Source organism: Schistocerca americana, chromosome 8, assembly GCF_021461395.2.
Source record: "Schistocerca americana isolate TAMUIC-IGC-003095 chromosome 8, iqSchAmer2.1, whole genome shotgun sequence".
Taxonomy (NCBI): Eukaryota; Metazoa; Arthropoda; class Insecta; order Orthoptera; family Acrididae; genus Schistocerca; species Schistocerca americana.
Window position 1 is genome coordinate 96,281,494 of NC_060126.1, and position 19,589 is coordinate 96,301,082.

General features: G+C 42.9%; 1 protein-coding gene across 1 annotated transcript in view; it reads left to right on the plus strand.

The window, feature by feature from the left end:
• The window catches only part of LOC124545317 (cell division control protein 45 homolog), a 145,786-nt gene that overhangs the window by 45,410 nt on the left and 80,787 nt on the right, over window positions 1-19,589 (plus strand). Inside the window, exon 6 of the mRNA XM_047124219.1 lies at window positions 7,977-8,038. Coding sequence (XP_046980175.1) covers window positions 7,977-8,038 — 62 coding nt within the window. The remainder of the gene's footprint in view (window positions 1-7,976; window positions 8,039-19,589) is intronic.

A 19,589-nucleotide genomic window follows, 5' to 3' on the forward strand; every position in this document is an offset into this window, starting at 1 on the left:
ACCTCAGCCGAAGCTTCGTCTGGACCTTTTGCATGGCCCTAAGGACTCCTTTAATCCCACTGCTCTCTGCTGTCACTTCCTCTTGATTATTGCTGTGTTCCGGGGCTCTGAAGTTGTTTTCAGCGACGGCTGAATGACTGATGGTAATGTTGGCTTTGCCTATGTCCACAGAGGCCATATTGAACAGAATTCCTTACCCGCTGGCTGCAGTCTATTCACTGCAGAGCTTGTGGCCATATCTCGTGCACTTCAGTACATCCATTCCTGTTCTGGTGAGGAACAAGGGACCTATGACCTCGCAGTTTGATCCCTCTCCCCCCCCCCCCCCCCCCCTTTTTAATCCAACCAACCAACTCGCACTTCTTTCATGAGTTTGAGCATGGCGCACGTGGAGCCCTGAGATATTGCATTTCCTTCACCGTGCCCCTCCTTCCCAATCCTTGCTCCTTACCAGCATCCCCCTCCTTCCCCTCTCTCGGCATTATTATTTATGTCTTCCTGGTTATCCACTTAGTTCCCTGTATTGCTTGCAGTTTTGTTCTTCAAGCCTGTTGTCTTTCATCCTTTTTAGTATTTTGGTCCTTGCTTCGGGTTTGATCTCCATTTCTAAATTTTCTGTTTTTAGAGTGAGCCATTTGGGGAAGAACTCCCTCCTACCGTCTACGGTGTGGATTCCTTTCTCCCCCTTCCTTTCCCTCTTCCTTTCCCCCCAGTCACCCCCCTCCACCCTGCTAGGCCATCGGCACGTGTATCCAGTCATTGTGGTGGGGCTGTTATGTCCTATCTGGCTGAGCCCCCTCACACACAGAGATCACACTACTAATACCTGAGGCCGGAAGCCTACTACTAACTCGGCCATGAGACGCATCACTTGTGCGTCCCAAGGTTGCTCGCTCTCTTTTGGTTCCAGATCTTGCAGAAGCCTGCCCTCCCTCTGTGCCCTGCCCTACTCCACATTTGAAGAGAAGAAGAAGAAGAAGAAAAAGAAAAATGTAAGTCCCAGGACAAGGCCCACCTGGTGTCCCCAGAGGTGCTATCCCCCCACCCCGCAACCTGAGTCAGCTGTCTTATTTATGGAAGTCACCCCATCCTTGTCGGTGATGACCACTAAACGATTGACATGACCTCCACTCAGCTCCATATTGTCTAACCTGGATTCTCTCCACACGATAATGCAGTGAAATTGCAACAGACATTAGTGACACCTACTGGAGGTTCAATACCTTGTTTCCTCTTACTCTGCATTCTTTCTTGCTCTTCAAGAAACACACTTCCGTGGTGACCACTCTCCAACATTTCGTTGTTATTGGGCGTTCTGTCGAAACCGTGCCATCCCCGGGATAGCGTGTCAGGGGATCCGCATTTTGGTTCACACCAGTGTCTTTGGTGACTGGATCCCACTTTGTATCAAACTGGAAGCAATAGTGCTTAGAGTAGAAACAACCCCAGCAATCAATGTTTGCAACATCTACCTCTCTCCAGGTAAGCCACTTCCTTACGTTGAAATGTCCACCTTAATACAGCAACTCCCATTCCCATATCTCCTCCTTGGGGACTTCAATGCACACCACCCCCTGTGGGGGAGTGCCACTTCAAGGGGTCTTCTAATTGACCAAATTATTACAGACTTTGATTTGTGTCCCCTTGAGTGCCTTTCATGGCACCCTTACTGCTATCAATCTCACAATCTCCTTCCCTGCTCTCGGGGCTTCCCTGTTTTGGTCACCCCATGTTGACCTTTGTGACAGTGACCACTTTCTGGTGATTCCATCGTTCTCCTGCTGCCATCAGGCAGACGGGCTCCCATGTTTGGCATTCACAGGGCCAATTGGTCTGCTGTGCACTTCAACATCTCCGTTTTGAATTGCATTGATGCATTCATGCAGGGCGTCTCTGCCAATAATCTTCATGCTGTTGACTCTGCTATCCCCCTATCCACAGTTCCCCCTCATCAGAGACCAGTACTGTTGTGGACCAAGGATGTAGCAATCGCTATCCAGAACTGCCAATGGGCACTGCAGTGATTTAAATGACACTCTTCACATGCCAACCTTATCCCTTTTAAGCGTCTGCATCCTAAGGCTTGCTGCCTTATTATACAGAGTAAAAAGGAATGCAGAGAGCAGTATGTTTCCTCCATGGAGATGTAAGCCTTTTCAGCGCAGGTTTGGTCCAAACTCTGTAGCCTTCTGGACTGCCAGCGTCAATCAACTGTCCAGAGTCTTACTCTCCAGGGTGTTATTCTCCAGAGTGCTCTGTGTACTGATCCATCAGTCCTTGCAGAACACCTCGCAACACACTTTGAGACAGCATCGGCATCTTCTTCCTATACTGGTCCCTTTCTCCAGCAGAAACGTGAGTTGAACAGAATCCCTCAGTTTCAACCCCCGCCAAGGTGAACTGTGTAATGAACCTTTCACTGAATGGGAATTCTTGTAGGCCCTTACTTCTTTACATGGTATGGCCCCAGCCCCAGATTCCATTCACAACCAGATGATCCAACGCTTGGACGTTACCCAGAGGCAACATTTCTTAGGGTCTTCAACCACATATGGCTTATGGGTGCCTTCCCCTTGCAATGGCAAGACAGTATAGTTATCCTCGTCCTTAAGCTGGGAAGAACCCAACGTCTCTCAAGAGCTACTGCCCAATTATCCTGACCAATGTACTTTGTAAACTGCTCGAAAGGATGGTAAATTGCTCTGATTATGTCAGGTACTTGAATCTCGGGGCTTTTTGTCCCCAAATCATAATGGCTTCCAGGAAAGACTATCTCCAACAGACCATTTACTCAGGTTGGAAAAAGCAATCCGACCGGCTTTTACTCACTGCCAGCACCTTGTTGCGGTCTTCTTTGACCTACGTAAGGCATATGAGACAGTTTGGTCCCTTCATATTTTAGTTAACCTCCATGACTGGAGCTTTTGCAGCCCTCTCCCTATTTTTATATGTGAGTTTTTATCCCAAGAGTTCTTCTGGGTTCGAGTTGGCACTTCACTCAGCACCCCTTGGATCCAGGAGAGTGGTAGCCCACAGGATTCTGAGTTGAGTGTCACACTCTTCCTCATAGCCATCAGTGGGCTTGTGACCTCCTTTGCGCCTCTGGGTATCCCAGTGTTGTATGTCGACGATTTTTGCATCTGGTGCAGCTCCCATTCAATAGCATCGGCTGAGTGCCAGCTCCAAGGCACCATCTGACAGGCCTCTACATGAGCACTCTCCCATGGCTTCCAGTTCTCTCCCTCCAAAATGCAGGTTATGAATTTGTGCTGTTGGTCCACAGTACACTCCAATCCGGAACTTGCCTAGATATTGTTGCATAGACCCATTTATTGGGCCTTATTTTTGATAAAAAGCTGACGTGGCTGACTCACATTTGCCGCCTGAAGACTGCCTTCTTGCAGAAGCTTAACACTCTTGGGGTGCAGATCTTGCTACTCTTCTCCTTCTTTACTGTGCTCTGGTTTTGTGCAGACAAGATTATGGTAGTCAGGTTTATGGCACAGCAGCTCCTTCCACTCTGAAAATACTTTACTCTGTTCACCATTGTGGGATGCTTCTGGCTATTGGTGCATTTCGTACTACTCCCATCGACAGTCTGCTCCCAGAAGTGGGGAGCCAACTCCTGGTTTCTTACGCAATTGCCACATGCCGATTTCCTGACCATCCCGTCTACCCTCTCCTCTTTGCAAATGGCGGATGTCCCTCCTGATACCCACCTCAGGTGGTATTGCCAGTTGACATGTGGCTAACTTCCCTCTGTTGGGATCTTCATCTCAACTTGCTAGAATGTGCCCCGTATACTTCCTCCTCCCCTGCCCTCCCTCTTGGATGGTGCCTGGACCATGGATTAGGACTGGCCTATTCCGAGATCCAAAGGTCTCTGTCACCCCTATGGTCTTTCGGCGTGTTGTATGTTCCATTCTTGCAGCGTTCCAGGGCCCTACCATCTTCTACACTGATGGTTCTAAGACAATAGATAAGGCGGGATACACTTTCACATCTCCTATTGGCTTAGAACTCCATTTATTGCTGCGGTCATGTAGTAGTGTGTTCACAGCAGAGTTGCTGGCTATTAACAGGCCACTTTGTTACGCAGGCCTCCCTTCACAGTGTTTTAACATGTATGACTCAGGCTATAGATCGATGCTACTCTCGTCACCCTTTGGTCTCTGCTATCCATGACCTTCTCTCTGCCCTTGGCCATGCCACCTGCTCAGTTGTCTTTCTCTGGGCCCCAAGTCATGTGGGCATCCCAGGGAATGAACTGGCTGACAGTTTGGTGAGAGAAGTAGATACTCTGCCCCCCCCACCTCCCCCCCCCCCCCCCCCAAACTCCCTTCCATGGTTCCAGCTGCAGAGAATGAGAGAATGTGGATCTTCATCAAATCTGTCTGTCTCTGCCCAAAAGTGGAATGATACCTGGTGAACTGCTGCCCTCAGTGATAAACTCCACACCATCAAGACAACTACTGTCTTATGCCATTTATACATTGATCGTACCATGCTCACCTATTGTTTTCTCTTGCGTGATGAGCCACTCCCACAATGTGGCTGTGGAGCTGGACTGACAGTATTGCATAGATTGGTGGAATGTGCCCTTCTTTTGGCCCTTCGCATTAAGTATAGTCTTCCAGATTCTTAATCGTTAACTTTAGCAGACAATTCTTGGATGGTTGAACCGGTCGTCAGTTTCCTCCATGAAAGTTGTTGTTATTTTCTGATATAGGGTTTTTCTTTACTCCTGGAGCAGGGGCAATGTGGTTGTGGTTGGGGCTCTCTTCATGTTTTCTCGGTCTAGGACCCATGACCACTTCCCCATGCGAAGACCACTCTTTTATCTGTCTATTTTTCCAGTGTGGTTTCAGTTGCCTGAGACTGCAGTCATGTGTGTGAGTTGGGTTTGTGTGTGTGTGTGTGTGTGTGTGTGTGTGTGTGTGTGTGTGTGTGTGTCTATTGTTGACGAAGGCCAATGGCTGAAAGCTTTAATTGTGAGACTCTTTTTGTTGTGCCTATCTACAACTCAGCATCTCCACTATATGGTGAGTAGCTACTTTCATTCTCATAATATTGTCACATTCCATCCTGGGTTTTCTGTTGTTTGATTTTTGTTTTTTCCATTTTTTAGGTTTGGTCTACCCTTTGATGCCTAGTAGTGTGTGTGTGTGTGTGTGTGTGTGTGTGTGTGTGTGTGTGTGTTTTAACTTGCTCGTTTTATAGTTTGACCCCTCCAGCTGGATCTGTCTACTTTTAGCAGACCCTCTCTCTTCTGAGAGTACCTTTGGAACTGCAGTACTGATGAACTCACCATTTAGTCCCATAACCCCCCACTGCCACCCCCTTCCCTCAGCTAATCAATCAATTATGTTCTTGATGTTTACACATCGTGCCTCATAATGCTGACACCACCAGAATGTTGTGCACCATGGGAGACATTGCTCACCATACATGTCACTCATCGTGCGATAAATTTGTGAAGCATGCTCACTTTCCACACAAAGAAACTGGATAACCACTATTTATGCTGATTGAGGGGAATCCATCGTGCAGTGAACTGCAGAATTAACTCTCCAGAAATGAGAAAATTGCTGTGAAGCTGTTAACTTCACTAGTGCAACTGGAAATACCACCGTGTTATCTCTAGGTAAACACACACACACACACACACACACACACACACACACACACTGGGATTATATGTAACATTGCTTCAGTGAAGGTCTTCTTTTCATTTGGGCATATCTTACATTTCTGTGGCTCAATTATGCTAACTGCATTCTAAAACTGCTGTTCTGCCTATGTCTCTGTTTCTTGTGTCTAACTTGTCTCTAACAAATTCATGTCACCAATTTTCTTTGTGAAAGGGACAGTGTGTTTGGCAGCATAAATCATAAAATAAGCCATTGACCCCATTTTTTAATAATTCACACAAAAAATTTAGGACTTTGTTCAAAAAATGTAGTACTAGATGACATCCGAAATGGTTACTGGAAGGACTTCCTGATGAAGATGAAGATGGTTTCATGGTCAACATTGTGTACAGTAATAGATGGGTTAACACTTTTTCCTATATGGGTCAGTTCATATATCTGGTGTACGCAATCAGGCATTTGTGCCTATGGGATATCAATTCTGGACATCATATTCATCCATATTTCATTGGTCTGTCTTTCAGTGTTGGATGACACTGTTGTAAGATGAGGTGGAATTCTGGAGACGTCCACCTGTCCAAATCGTGAATCAGTGTTTGCAGACTTGTATGAGAAATGCCCCGCCTGATATTAATGTAAATGAACAATGATTTGTGATACAAATTTCTATGCAATTTGAGTTTCAGTATTGTTCACAGTAGCTGATAATGCTTTAGAATTCAAATTTTGGCATGTTCTGCCATTTTATGTGTAAACAACAAATTTATTTTCTGCAATATTAACTAGTTTTCAAGCCACTGCAGACTCGTCATCCAATGGGGTTGTTACAGGAACATTACCTGAACCATGTGCAGCAAGGCGCTATGGCTGTGTTGCTCACAGAAATAATGGAAATACAGTTATTTTCTCCAGCACCACACCTATAGTGTCTAGCTGCTCATTGTCCAAGTAATGTATCTGTAACACCACCATCTGATGATGAGCATGCAGTGGCTTGAAGGCTGTTCTGGTGTCCAAAATTAAAGCAACAAACTGCTGTTTTCCCTGTCTTGCATCTAATTCATGACATAATTGCACAGATTGTCAACAGATGTCTGTATGATCGTTGATCGGAATGCCATCTTCCATGCAGAACACTCACAACTGCCGCAACGGTGATGCCAGGAAACCTATCAAACGTTGAAGTGTTTACCAGATAGATCTAGATCCACAATTGCTGTGTACACAGGCACAGACAGTGCAGTATGGCACAGAAAAGATGCCTACCAGACTCTCTGCAATAAATGACCGTAGAAAGAAGGGAAGCAGGACAGTCGCAAAGTGATGTAGCCTTATGGCTTAATGTGAATGGTTCTGTTGCTTCTCGAATGTTGCAACACTTTATCCCGAGGTCCAAAGTAGGGCTGATTGAATGTGAAATTAGAAAGAGAGGACTGTTATTTGGCTGTAAGTGCACTATGCTACCGCCTTAGTACTGCACAGCAACTGGCATCTGACCTTGCAGCATCCACTGGATGAGTTGTATTGAAGCAGATGGTGTACAGAAGGCTTCAGCAGAGTGGACTTTATTGTCGGAGACCTGCTGCATGTCTCTCTCTCATGCATCTTCACAGATGGGTACGTCTAGAGTGGAGTCGTCAACATGCCACCTGGGCAGTCAAACAGTGGGCCAATGTTCTTTACACAGATGAGTCCCGATTTGACCTGCAGAGTGATTCTCAACAGATTTGTATCTGGAGGGAACATGGAACATGATTTCAGGACCCAAACATTGTGGAAAGAGACAGATATAAAGGAAGATCCCTAATGGCACAAGCTAGTATTACGTTGAGCACTTGAACACATCTGGATGCAATTGTATGGGTGAATCAACAAGGTTTAAGTGCTGTCAGGTATTGTAACGAGACTTTGGGACCTCATGCGGTTGTCGCAAGGTGCTGTGGGCCCAGGTTTCGTATTACTGGACGATAATGCTCGAGCTGGAAATAATCTGATATGTCACTTAGGAAAATCTTTTCTAAACACTGCCTTGAGTCCAGCCTTCACTTTCATGTTTGCTTAGGCCACGTCATGTGCCATGATCCTGCAACAGGTGATTTAGTAGCCATTTGAGCTTGAGGTGCCTAAATGAGAATGAACAAAATCAAATGCAGTTGCTCGCTGCATTCGAAGCACCTGCATTGATGTCTTTCAGACTTCCACGGAACAACACGCGCAAAGGAATTCAATTGAGCATAAATTCCAAATGCAGACTTTTACTTATAGATACGGTTTGACAAGCTTTGTAATGACAATTGTTGGTAACTTTCTTTTTTTGTTTTTCAGAGTGCTGTGGAAATGTTTGAATTAGCGTGGAAACTTTCAAAGGACGACAATGAAATGTTGTGGTAAGTCATTTGGTCTTTACATTTTCCTTTAGTGGTATATTACAGAGTAGAAACTCTCATACTTTTGTAGTCCTTGGTGTGTGGTTATAATGACTTTATATGTATTAATACCAGTAAAAGCTCTACAGATGTAGGTGTTCACTGGAAAACCACAATTCAGGATAGGTCACAAATATCAAGAATCCGCAGATAAAGACTTGTTCTTTATTCACAGTTGGAGGTAGGGCAGCATCGGTCGTAAATTTTTAATTTGTTTGTTGCAGATTCATTTGAGCTACTGTGTAGCTATATTCAGTGCATTATACCCAAGTCCTGATGACTTATAAACATAATAGCACATGGTACCACTTGACATACAGATAACAAACATGAGTTGTCCTTTATTCTGTCTTTCGCCATTTATTTGTTAATTATTTAACAGCATTTGGTCATCAGCTTCCACAGGCATAAAAATGTAGAGTGGCATTCAGAACCACTGAAAAGTCAGAGGACCATTCATTTTTGGGTGAGTTTCTTGTAGCGAACCTTTTTACGTTTCTAACTAGTTTGTTATGTTTTGGAAGGAATTGCTGAATGAAGTAGGTTACAAAATAGTCATTTTTTAGGCAAATGACAGGACATCTAAAACTGTAGTCTAATTAAAATAATTTATTAGAGTTATATGTGTCATATGTCACTCCAGTGTTGCAAAAACACACTCCATCTGGTCCTCACTTACGGCTGTGTCAAATGAAACTGGCAGCCCTTATGGGCAAAACCCACTGTTGCTAACTTTAGCAGGCCCACAGATAGAGCATGAGGCTCCACTTACAAATGCCATGTGTGCAGAATGCAGAAGGTGTGTACTACTTGAGCATTGTACGAATTGGTGCTTTGTTATTGTTCATTGGCAAGAGCAGAAAATTTCCTCGTGTTGTTTAAGATCAGATTGTAGGAATTCAGTTCCACGGTGTGAAGTGTGAACTTAAAACTACTTTTAATTTGTAGTAGTTACTTATACGTTCTTATATTTTGTTAGAAGTCACATTATTTTATTAGAAGTTCCTTCACATTACCATATGGTAAATGTGGTTTTTGTGAAGTCATGTGTGAAGTATATCAATACTTACACTACACAATTTAAGGTTTAAAATAAGATTATAACTGTTATTGAGTAGGTTATGACAACATTTAAAAATTATAATTCAGTCAGTAATTATGTGAAATACTGAAAATCAAATTTCTGTTGCCGTGGGAAACCATTAGATGTGCAATTTGGGATTGTGAATTGTCAATTACAAGTCACGTTAATTAGTCAGTGACGTAGTTGCTTTTTACTAACTGGGCCATCCAAGAACTTCCCAGAGCTCCTTGATTATTTAGATCTACCTGTTCTCCTCCCCTCTGATTTGTGCGAACAAAGGAATTATCCAGTGGGCCACAAATCAGTAGATGTGATCTCCATGTACAGAGAGACAAATGATTACAATTTCAGAAAAAATTGGAAGATTTATTCCATAGAACGAGCTTCACAAATAGAGCAAATCAATAACACATTGGTCCACTTCTGGCCCTTATGCAAGTTGTTATTTCGCTTGCCTTGATTGATAAGCATTTGTTGGATGTCTTCCTGAGGGACATCGTGTGAAATTCTGTCCAGTTGGTGCTTAAGAACGTCAAATCATGATCTTATTGGAGGATCCTGCCCATAATGCTCCAAATGTTCTCAATTGAGAAGACATCCGGTGACCATGCTGGCTGAGGTAGGGTTTGGCAAGTGTATAGACAAGTATTAAAAACTTTCACCATATGCGGGTGGGCAATATTATACTGAAATATAAGTGCAGATTTTCTTGCCCTGAAGGGCAATAACTTACCACTGTGGTGTAAGAGTGCCGTGGGTGATAACCAAATGGGCCCTGCTGTGAAAAGAAATGGCACTCCGGACCATCACTCCTGGTGGTCGGGCTGTATAGTGGGCGACAGTCAGGTTGGTGTCCCACCACTGTCTGAGGCATCTCCAGACATGTCTTCACTGGTCATTGGCAGCCAGATCCGAGTAAGTTCATCTCTGAAGACAATAGAGTATTTGACTTTTTCCTAGAAATCGTCTTAAATGGCTAATTATGTCATTTTATCCTCATAACATGCTTTTTTCCCTCTTGATTTTCATTGTTCTTTTATAAAAACAGATATGAAATATAAATAATTTGAAAGCCGACTAAAATGCTCTATTTGAGCTGTTTGATGCCTGTAATGTCACTGGCTAGGTTGTTGCTCCTATTCTCATAAAGCTCATTCATAGTGATGTCTTGTTTTGGAATTTATGTTTCAAAAAGTGGGTTGCAAATGGTGTGTAGTACTACACTGTACAAATACATCTGTAAAAACTTATGAAAACTTGTTTTTGCTCTTCCAAAGAATGATGAGAAGTGTAAAATGTGGTTGCACTGTACTAGTAAAATGCCAGTAGTCAACGTACAAGTTCCCTACTTTGATTAAGAGTGTCTTGCACTCTGAACTTAACATTGATTTACCTCTGAGATATGCTTTCCCACTGTTACAAGGAAGGATAGTGTCATTCTACAAAATTAAACTCTTAGTGAAAGTTGTCATTTTACTCTATTACATGTACATTTTTTAGTAGTTTAGTTGTTAGAGTGGTAGACTGTCAAATTATATGAAATGATCCATAGATCACAGATTCAAATCCAGCCCAAAAGAATATCTTAACTTATGACTTGGCAGTCCTCTCATTAATGAAACCAAATTAAAATTAAAAAACTTTACCACACTGATAAGAAACAGTGTCTTATTTTGTTTTCCCTGTCATTTACATGCTCTTACATTTGCAGTTGCTGTTCACACACGACACATTCAAAAAGATATTTTCTAGTTAATGTAACCAAGCACTTTTTACTTTATTAGAAACAATATTTTTATCTTTGTACTGTACAGCTAGAATCCTTATTGTTTAAAATTTTGAAGTTTCATAATCTTACGAAATAAGTCTACTCCAGATACTGACGTTAGTTTACACCCACAAACATCACAGCCCTTACATTTGTGTTACCTGTGTGTCGTACGTGTTTTCTCTCTTTCTGCATACAAAATCTCATCGTCCTATACCTCGTTGTACTGTGGGACTATGGTGATATCTTCACTACTCACCATGCTTTCCAAAAGAATGAATTGTTTGTATGCAAAGGAAATGCATTTAACTTCAGTTGTCCATTGATCAAACTAAATTAATTTGAAGCTATATTTAATACAGCCCACCATTTAAACAGTTGCTACAATGAGTTCTTGCAAACGCTATTTTAGTATTTTGTGTAAAAGTTTTAAAAATATATTACCCTTCCAGGACTTGAACTCGTGTCCTCTTTACCACAGTCAAATGTGCTATTCATTGCATCACAGAATGCTTGCTCTGAGCTGTCTCTCTGCCAAGTTTCTTATGTAGAGGAAATCAGCATTGAGAGTCACCAATAATAATTTTATTGTGGTTTGGGTCGTAGTTCATGACTGATAGTCAATGAACTAGTTATAAGATACAGATTCATTTGCAAAAGTTCTACAGTCCCTTAGTTTTGAGTATGTGTAATGATGTTACAGGTATCAGGGAAAAGAATGTCCATTGCTGCACATAGCGCCACTAAATGGGTGGAGCATAAACACATTAACTTTTGTAAGGTTTCTAATATCAGTGTTCACAAAATTCCTTTCTGATGTTAGTTAAAACTTGGAATTGCGATATATGTCACTAAATGACTAAGCAGTTTGCAGAAGAAGTACGTAAAAGCCTGGCAACTTTGGCTAACACTTCTGTGACACACATATAACTTCATCTTACTCCTGGTCTGTGAAGCCGCCAGAGCTTCAGCTAGTAATAGAGCATTTTTGATCATGTGACCAAACTTGATATTTAATGATTTTTAAGGTTTAATTGGATAAAAATAACAGATCTCTTGTGAGAATAGTCACTCTAACTGCTACTTGAATGTTATAATCACTCAGAATAACAACAATCTGAACCATATTTTTAACATAGGAAAATAGCCTATTGTTCTCCAGTCAATGAGACTCCAGACTGAAGAAATGTCTGGAGACGTCCTGGACTGTGGCGGGATATAAAATTGACTGTCATCCGCCATACGCCCAACAACCATAAGTGATATGGAGCTTAGTGACTGCTATGTGCAGTGGAAGGGGGCATTACTTCGCGCGCGACAGGTTGAGAATTTGGGCTCAGCTGCTCCAGAGGAGCAGAGCAGCCAGGTTTGAATCCTGGTCCGACGCAAATTTTTGACCTTCACCATTGATTTATTTCATTGCACATAAGTGGCTGAAGTTCTGATTTCTTGTTATATAAATTCATGTTCTTTTAACTGTCGCCATGAAGATAGTTCAGGGTTTTCACTGTAAAGGTGCTGGACGCTGTCCTAGTGATGGTCACAAACATCTAACCGGTATCACTGATACTCATTCTTGCCAAGCTCGCTTAAACCTCTGTTGTAAAGCTCAGGATAACAGTGGATTCAGTTCTGATGACGTTAGTTGAAGTGATGGGTGCAAATTTTGTAGTTGGTGAAACTCCTCAAGAATCTGCCACTGGGAAAACCAACAAGTAGGAAGGCAATGTGCAAATGGCTGTGTCAGCTGTGACCAATGCATAACCAGTCCATTGACATTAGAGACAGTTAGTGAGATACTCCTAAATGCTCGCATGCCATTGTGGAGGAAGTTTGTCTTGTGGGGAAATGATCCCCATGTTGGGCTGTCTCCACTGTAAGTTGTGCTATTAATTAATGCTCCGGCTACAAGCATTTGTGATGTTGCTCTTGGTTAAGACAAAATTAACCAAACACATCATTTAGAAGTAGCACAAAATCGGTTTACTTTTGTTTGGCCTGTCATATTTAATCTTATTTACATTATAGAGTTTCTTAGTATCCATGCCCAGCCATTAGGCATAATGACTTTTCTAAATAACTGACATATCAGTTTATCATTCCTAATTACTCGTCCTCTGTGCAATGACCATAAATTTATTAGAAGGCACATTCCTCTGTAAGGGATTCTTAAGCTGCAGCTTGTGTATGTTTTGTATATTTATGAGGTTAACATGAACTATTTCAGCTGAATGTTCCTCATCGTTGATAGTGATAATTAAAGGTGTTGGCTGGCTCTCTGCATTGATTTCTGTTGGTTCCACTCCTAGTTCATCATTTCTATTATGGCAGCTGTGTACTGTATTGTGAAATTATTAGTACATTCTCCAGATTCACATCTAGATTACTTTGTAATTGCATCCAAACACCCACAATGGTCCACAGCATTCTGTTTTTCTAGTCTAAGTTATGTCTACTTTGTTGCTTTTTTTAACCCTATTATGCTTCTGGGCAGATGTTTTATTCTAACTTTGGCCTCTTTGCCATAGGATGGCCCTTCTACTATCTCAACGATCATTTACCTATTTCATTAAAAAGAGACAGTGTCCCTTTCAGGAGAAAAAATTTCAGTACTGCTGATAGTCGCATTTAGGGTGAAGAAAACTTTTCGAACTCTAAGTTCGTTTCTCAAAGAGGAAGTAGAGGCAAATCACTCAGGTACTAGGATGGGAGAAATTCACCTATTCTAACGATGGGAAGAAAAACTCTGTTGTTCAAATGTGTCATGACAGTACTGGAATTTCACCTTCAGAAGATAATAACTAGCCAGTCATTCTGTCTCCCTGTAATTTTATAGTTTTCTCAAGTGAATTTTCCTTTCATTACTTTATCTACAAAGAGTAGTCTTTATGTAAACATTACATGTAGGGAGATAGGTCAACACACACACACTGCCATAAAGATGCTGCACAAGAAAAAAGACAAAAAAAAAGTTAGTCATTGCAAACGTGATTTACTGTCAGTTGCAACAATACACAATAGCACATTACAAACTACGCACATCCAGTGACATCAGAAGTCTCCCAAGAATCCACAGTAACATGACATGATGCTAGATGGCAGTCCTTTCTTGGAGAACGAAGCATGAAGAGAGACGACAGTGTGTGTTGAGCAGCCATTCAGGATGGATGTTACCTGACTTGAACAGCAGTCTTATGTAGAGATTGCAGTTCAACGTGGAAGGAATGTGCGACAATGCCATGAGGAGCTTGTGGAAGTGGTAGGAAATGCTGCTCTAGTGCCCTGAACGTTTGCCCGGTAGGTAGGTGCATTCAGGCATGGCAGAGGTGCAACGGCCAACCTATACTGATACGGGTGGCCTATCGGTGTGCGTATGGGCTGTACTCGCACCCAGATCACCCAATGCTTTGAGAACAACAAAAAGTGGATGCTGTAGGAATTACAGTGACATACAGGTACTGAGAAGACCACAATCTGCAGGATTTTACACGATGAGCTACACATGCATAAAGTTGCTGCAAAGTGGGTGTGTCATGCACTAAGTGAAGTGGAAAAGTGGACATGTTACGAAATGTGTTGTCCTGCAACACCACCTACAATGGGCTACTCAGAAGAAACATCCTGAATGTGTACATGATGCATTAATTCTTCAGGACAGCATGACAGCTCTTACGACAATGTGTGTGTAGAATCTGCTCGTACAATGGGGGTGGGAATTACTGGTGCATCTACCATATTCACCAGACATAACACCATGTGGTTATAACTTCATACCAAAACTAATAGAGCCATTGTGTGGAACAGCTTTCAAACTGATAAAGACATTGCTACAGCAGTGATGCGTGAAATCCTACGACATTGCCCAAACAGTGACATGTGAGATCTTACGATTCACTCGTGATGAGGCCATGGGTATTAAACTTCTTTCACAGCATTGGCAGTGTGTGATGGATTCATTGGTAGACTATTTTTAGGGACTCTGAGATGTCACAGGTCTGTGTTCCTTCCCTGTACTATTGTGTACATTTACAGTTGACAATGAAACACATTTGAAATGACAAAATTTGTTTCATCTTTTTTCTTGTGCTTTATCTTTATGGTGGTGGTGGTGATGGTGGTGGTGGTGGTGTGTGTGTGTGTGTGTGTGTGTGTGTTCATTTGTCTCCTTGCATATGGTGTTTACGTATGAACTAACTGCCCATTTGCTTATTTCAGAATTTTTTAAATTTATTGCCATTTTCAAGACAAAAAACGGTTGGCGTGACTTTTACAATGATCCTCGTATTTTGTTTGATGTTCCACACTATTATCCACTTATAGAAACAAAGATCGTATTGACAGAATGAAAGCTTTCACAAGCTGATGACACTGCTGCTGGTAAACCAGCAGCAAAGTTCATAACAGTTGTATAGATTTTCAGTTTTGTAATATATTTTTGTCTGTGTCACGTACATCTGTTCTGGATGTTCCTGAATACCTATATTAGGTGCATTTTATGATTTCTTTGACTTTTTGTTGCAAGTACTATTTTCTTTCTCGTGTTTTGAGTTATATTATTTTAATGGTACACATTATCCATTGTCGTTTCTGACACTCTTAAATTTTCTTGTTACTTACTCCTCCCCCATAATAACTGATCTGATCATCAGTGAAATGGCAGATTTTAAACAGTTGCTATTGATCTCTCTTCCCATTTCTGATATTTTATTTTCTCTGTGGAGCTTGTGCAAGATGTCTTACGAAGCTTAAGTTTTCGTATGCCATTTGATCAACTCACTATATTGCTATTAGGGCTGGGTTAAGTTGCAGACAGGCGCAATTAAGAAACTTTCACTTAAAGCTTTTGGCCACAGCCTTCGTCAAAGAAAGAGAAACACACACCATTTATTCACACAAGCAAGCAACCTCACGTACACATGGCCTCAAACTCCTCAGCTTGGGCCAGAATGCATCTATAACATGGGATGGAAGCAGGAATATTGAGGGGGAAAAGGAAGGGATAGCACTGTACAGATGGGGGAGAGAGGAGCACTGTCTTGTGGAGTGTGCAGCAAATAGAATGCCAACTTGCATAGCGTCATGTGGTTGTGGGGGAGGGAGGAGGGGAAAATGGAGCAAGAAAGGAGAGGAACACGGAGAGACAGGCGAGAGTGCTGGCTGAGGGTTGCAAACAAAGAAATTGTGAGATGAGCATGGAGAGAAGGGAATGGAAACTGTTGGGTGTAGGGTGTGTGGACAGTATGTTACCTTAGCTTGAGGCTGGGATAATTATGTGAGCAGAGTGTGTCATAAGGATAACTCCCATCTGTGCAGTTCAGAAAAGGTGGTAGTGGAGGGTAGGATCCAGGTGGCTCAGGTAGTGAAGCGGCCATTGAAATCAAGCCTGTTGTGTTCAGTTGCATGTTGTGCTACAGAGCGATCTACTTTACTCTGGGCCACAGTTTGGCGGTGGTCGTTCATCCTGGTGGATGGCTGGTTGGTGGTCATATCAGTATGAAAAGCTGTGCAGTGATTGCAGCAGAGCTGGTAAATGACATGCCTGCTTTCACAGGTGGCCCAACCCTTGATGCGATAGGATAAACCTGTGGCAGGACTGGAATAGGAAGTGCTGAGTGGTCAAATTGGGCAGGTCTTGCACCTGGTTTTTCACAGGGATAAGATCCTTGTAGAAAGAGGTTGCAATTTGGGGTGGTGTTTAGATGGACTAGGATGTTGTGGTGGTTGGATAGGCAATGGAACACCACTCTAGGGGGAGGTGGGAAGGATCTCAGGTAGCATGTCCCTCATTACAGGGCATAATGATAAGTGATCAAAGCCCTGGCAAAGGATGCGATTCAATTGTTTCAGTGTGGACCAGTTTTGGGTAATGAAGGGGGCTCTCTGTTGTGGCTGGTTCTTGAGGATGGTGGGAGAATTGGGGGGTGTGAGAGGAAATGGCATGGGACATCGCTTGCAGACTAGGTCTGGGGTAGAACCTATTCGTGAAGACCTTGATGAGACCATAAGCATACTGGGCAAGGAAGAGAGTTTGTACTTGTCACTGCACATGTGCCGTTTCCGGGTGACCAAGTTGTATGCAACAGATTTTTTGGTGTGAAAGGAATTACAGCTGTTGAAATGCAGGTATTATTGATGGATGGTGAGCTTAATGTGGACGGAGGTGTGGATGGAGCCATCAGAGGAGAGTAGGTCAACATCAAGGAAGGTGGCACGCTGGGTTGAAGAGAATCAGGTGAAGCAGATTGGAGGGAAGGTGTTAGGGTTGTGAAGGAATGAAGAAAGGGTTCTTCGTCCTGAGTTGGAGTTTGTGTGAGACTTTTGTGTTGGGATCACTCTGGCAGAGTTAGTAGATAGAGGAACAAATTGCAGATTATGAGTTGCAGTGACTACCTGGCAGAAGGCCTCCACCCATTATCTGACTACTCCACCATCTCCACCCCTTTACCTCCTGGATCACTGATCACTGTTGACACCATCTCCCTAAACACCTACATCTCTCATGTTCAGACCTTCCTAGCCCCCCAAAATGCCAAACTCCTAGTCTGGTTCAGTTTCATTGATGACACCGTCATGATTTGGATTCAGGGCAAGACACACAATCTTAATTCCTTCACAACCTCCTACCTGCTTCACCTAGTCCTATATAACCCAGTGTGGCACCTTCCTAGATACTGACCGACCCCTCTCTGATGGCTGCATCCGCACTTCTGTCAACATTAAGGCCCCCAACCACCAACGATACCTGCATTTTGACAGCTGTCATCACTTTCACACCAAAAAGGCCCTCCCATAGATTGCGGCCCCCCGGGTATGGTGCATCTACAGTGACAAGAACTCCCTTGCTCAGTATGCTGAAGGTCTTACCAAGGCCTTCACAGAGAGGCACTAGCTCCCAGATGTAGTCGGCAAACAGATATCCCGTGCCATTTCCCCTCACATCCTCTATTCCTAACATGTGACACAAAAGTACTGCCTTCTGTGTTATTTGCCACCTTTACATAATTCTGTTGCTCACCAGATGATAACTGGTTATGTGATGGTGCTGGAACCCACACATTCTAGCCAGTTATTGAACAGATTAGATTTAGAGCATCAGCTGTAGTCTATCGTAATGTACATTGGGCAACCAAAACATGCTAACCAATGCACAACAAACACCTTTGCTATCGTTTCTGCTGCTACTTCTGTGACTGGTAAGGCCTCCGCCCATCTTGTAAATCTGTCTACTGCCATGGGCAAATGTCTGTAATTCTCTGAGGGTGGAAGTGGACCCACTGAGTTGAGGTGTACTTGAGTGAACCTTGCTGGTGATCCTGCAAAACCTCTGACCTATGCATGAATGTGTTGCCTCACTTTGCAATTCTGACATTGAAGACATCAGTGAACTCAATTCTTGGCATACTTTTTAATTGATGGGCATCACAAACTGTGGGGTTAGCAACTTGATAGTGGCGTTTGCCACTGGGTGTGATAGGCTGTGGACAGTGTCAAATGCCACTTCGCGGAATTGCTGCCTATGTAGAGCAGTGGGCTTTGTCATGAGGTGTTGCACCATATCTTGACCTTGCTTCCTGGTATGTCTATTTGCTCCATTTGCAATCCTGTCTCACAAATCGTGCTGCTCTTGATCAGACACTTGTGCTGTGGTGAGGTTTTTGTAATATAAGATTCTGACTAAACTGCATACCCAGGAAAAATAATCGGTGTGTAGTGTCGGGGAAGCCTGCATACTCAGTTTGCTAGACAAACAATCAAACAAGTCATATTAATGAGTTTTATTACAAAAAGAAAATTACAGTACTTAACTCTGGCAATCACACAGATGTGTCGCAAGCAGAGGGTGAAATACAAAGTAATCTTCAGTATACACAATATCAAGTCCATGCTACATAAAGAGTACAAGCGAAGTGACTAACGTTGACACTGCTATTGATGTCACTAATCTTGAAACTGCTATCGCAATGGGGCATCATCAGTCGGTCACGACACTTATATCGTCTTCACATAGGGGCCGCTGCTGTCAAGTCGTCATCCTGGAGGGAGGTCTGATCAGCATGTGATTGCCTGACTTCTTCTCATGGCCTACTCTCCCTGTCATTCCTGACTGGCGTGCCGGTGATTGACTTTACAACATAACGCCATGACTATGTTCTCTGTGCCTCTAATATGTCATATGTCGATGGTGAACTGACTGATGAACTCTATATGCCAGAATTGCCATGATGAATATTTATTGCGTATGTTGCTGAAGGCCAGTATGATGGCTTTATGCTACATGAAAATTGTCGCTGGCCAGGCTTCAGTGTAAGGGCAAAAATGTCTCTCACTCTCATATATCACTAACAACTTATCGCAGGCATTCCATTTTGTCTGTCTGCCCTGTAGCTTTCTCAGAAGAAGAACCTCAGAGGCTGTCAGTGTCCATTAACTTCCTACTGTAGTGCTACTCCAGTCACGATCTGGTTGGCAACAACATCCAAAAGTGTAGATAGGGCAAGGTGGGCAAGCAACACTGCATCTACGAGGTTGTTTCGTAATTGGCTGAAAGCATTGCTCGTTTCCGGGCTCCATAATATAAGAATGCGCTTGGTGCTCTTAGCTCACAAGCACATCCATTAGTGGTGCCCAAGTGGCAGCTGTTACCGGCGACAGACAGCGGT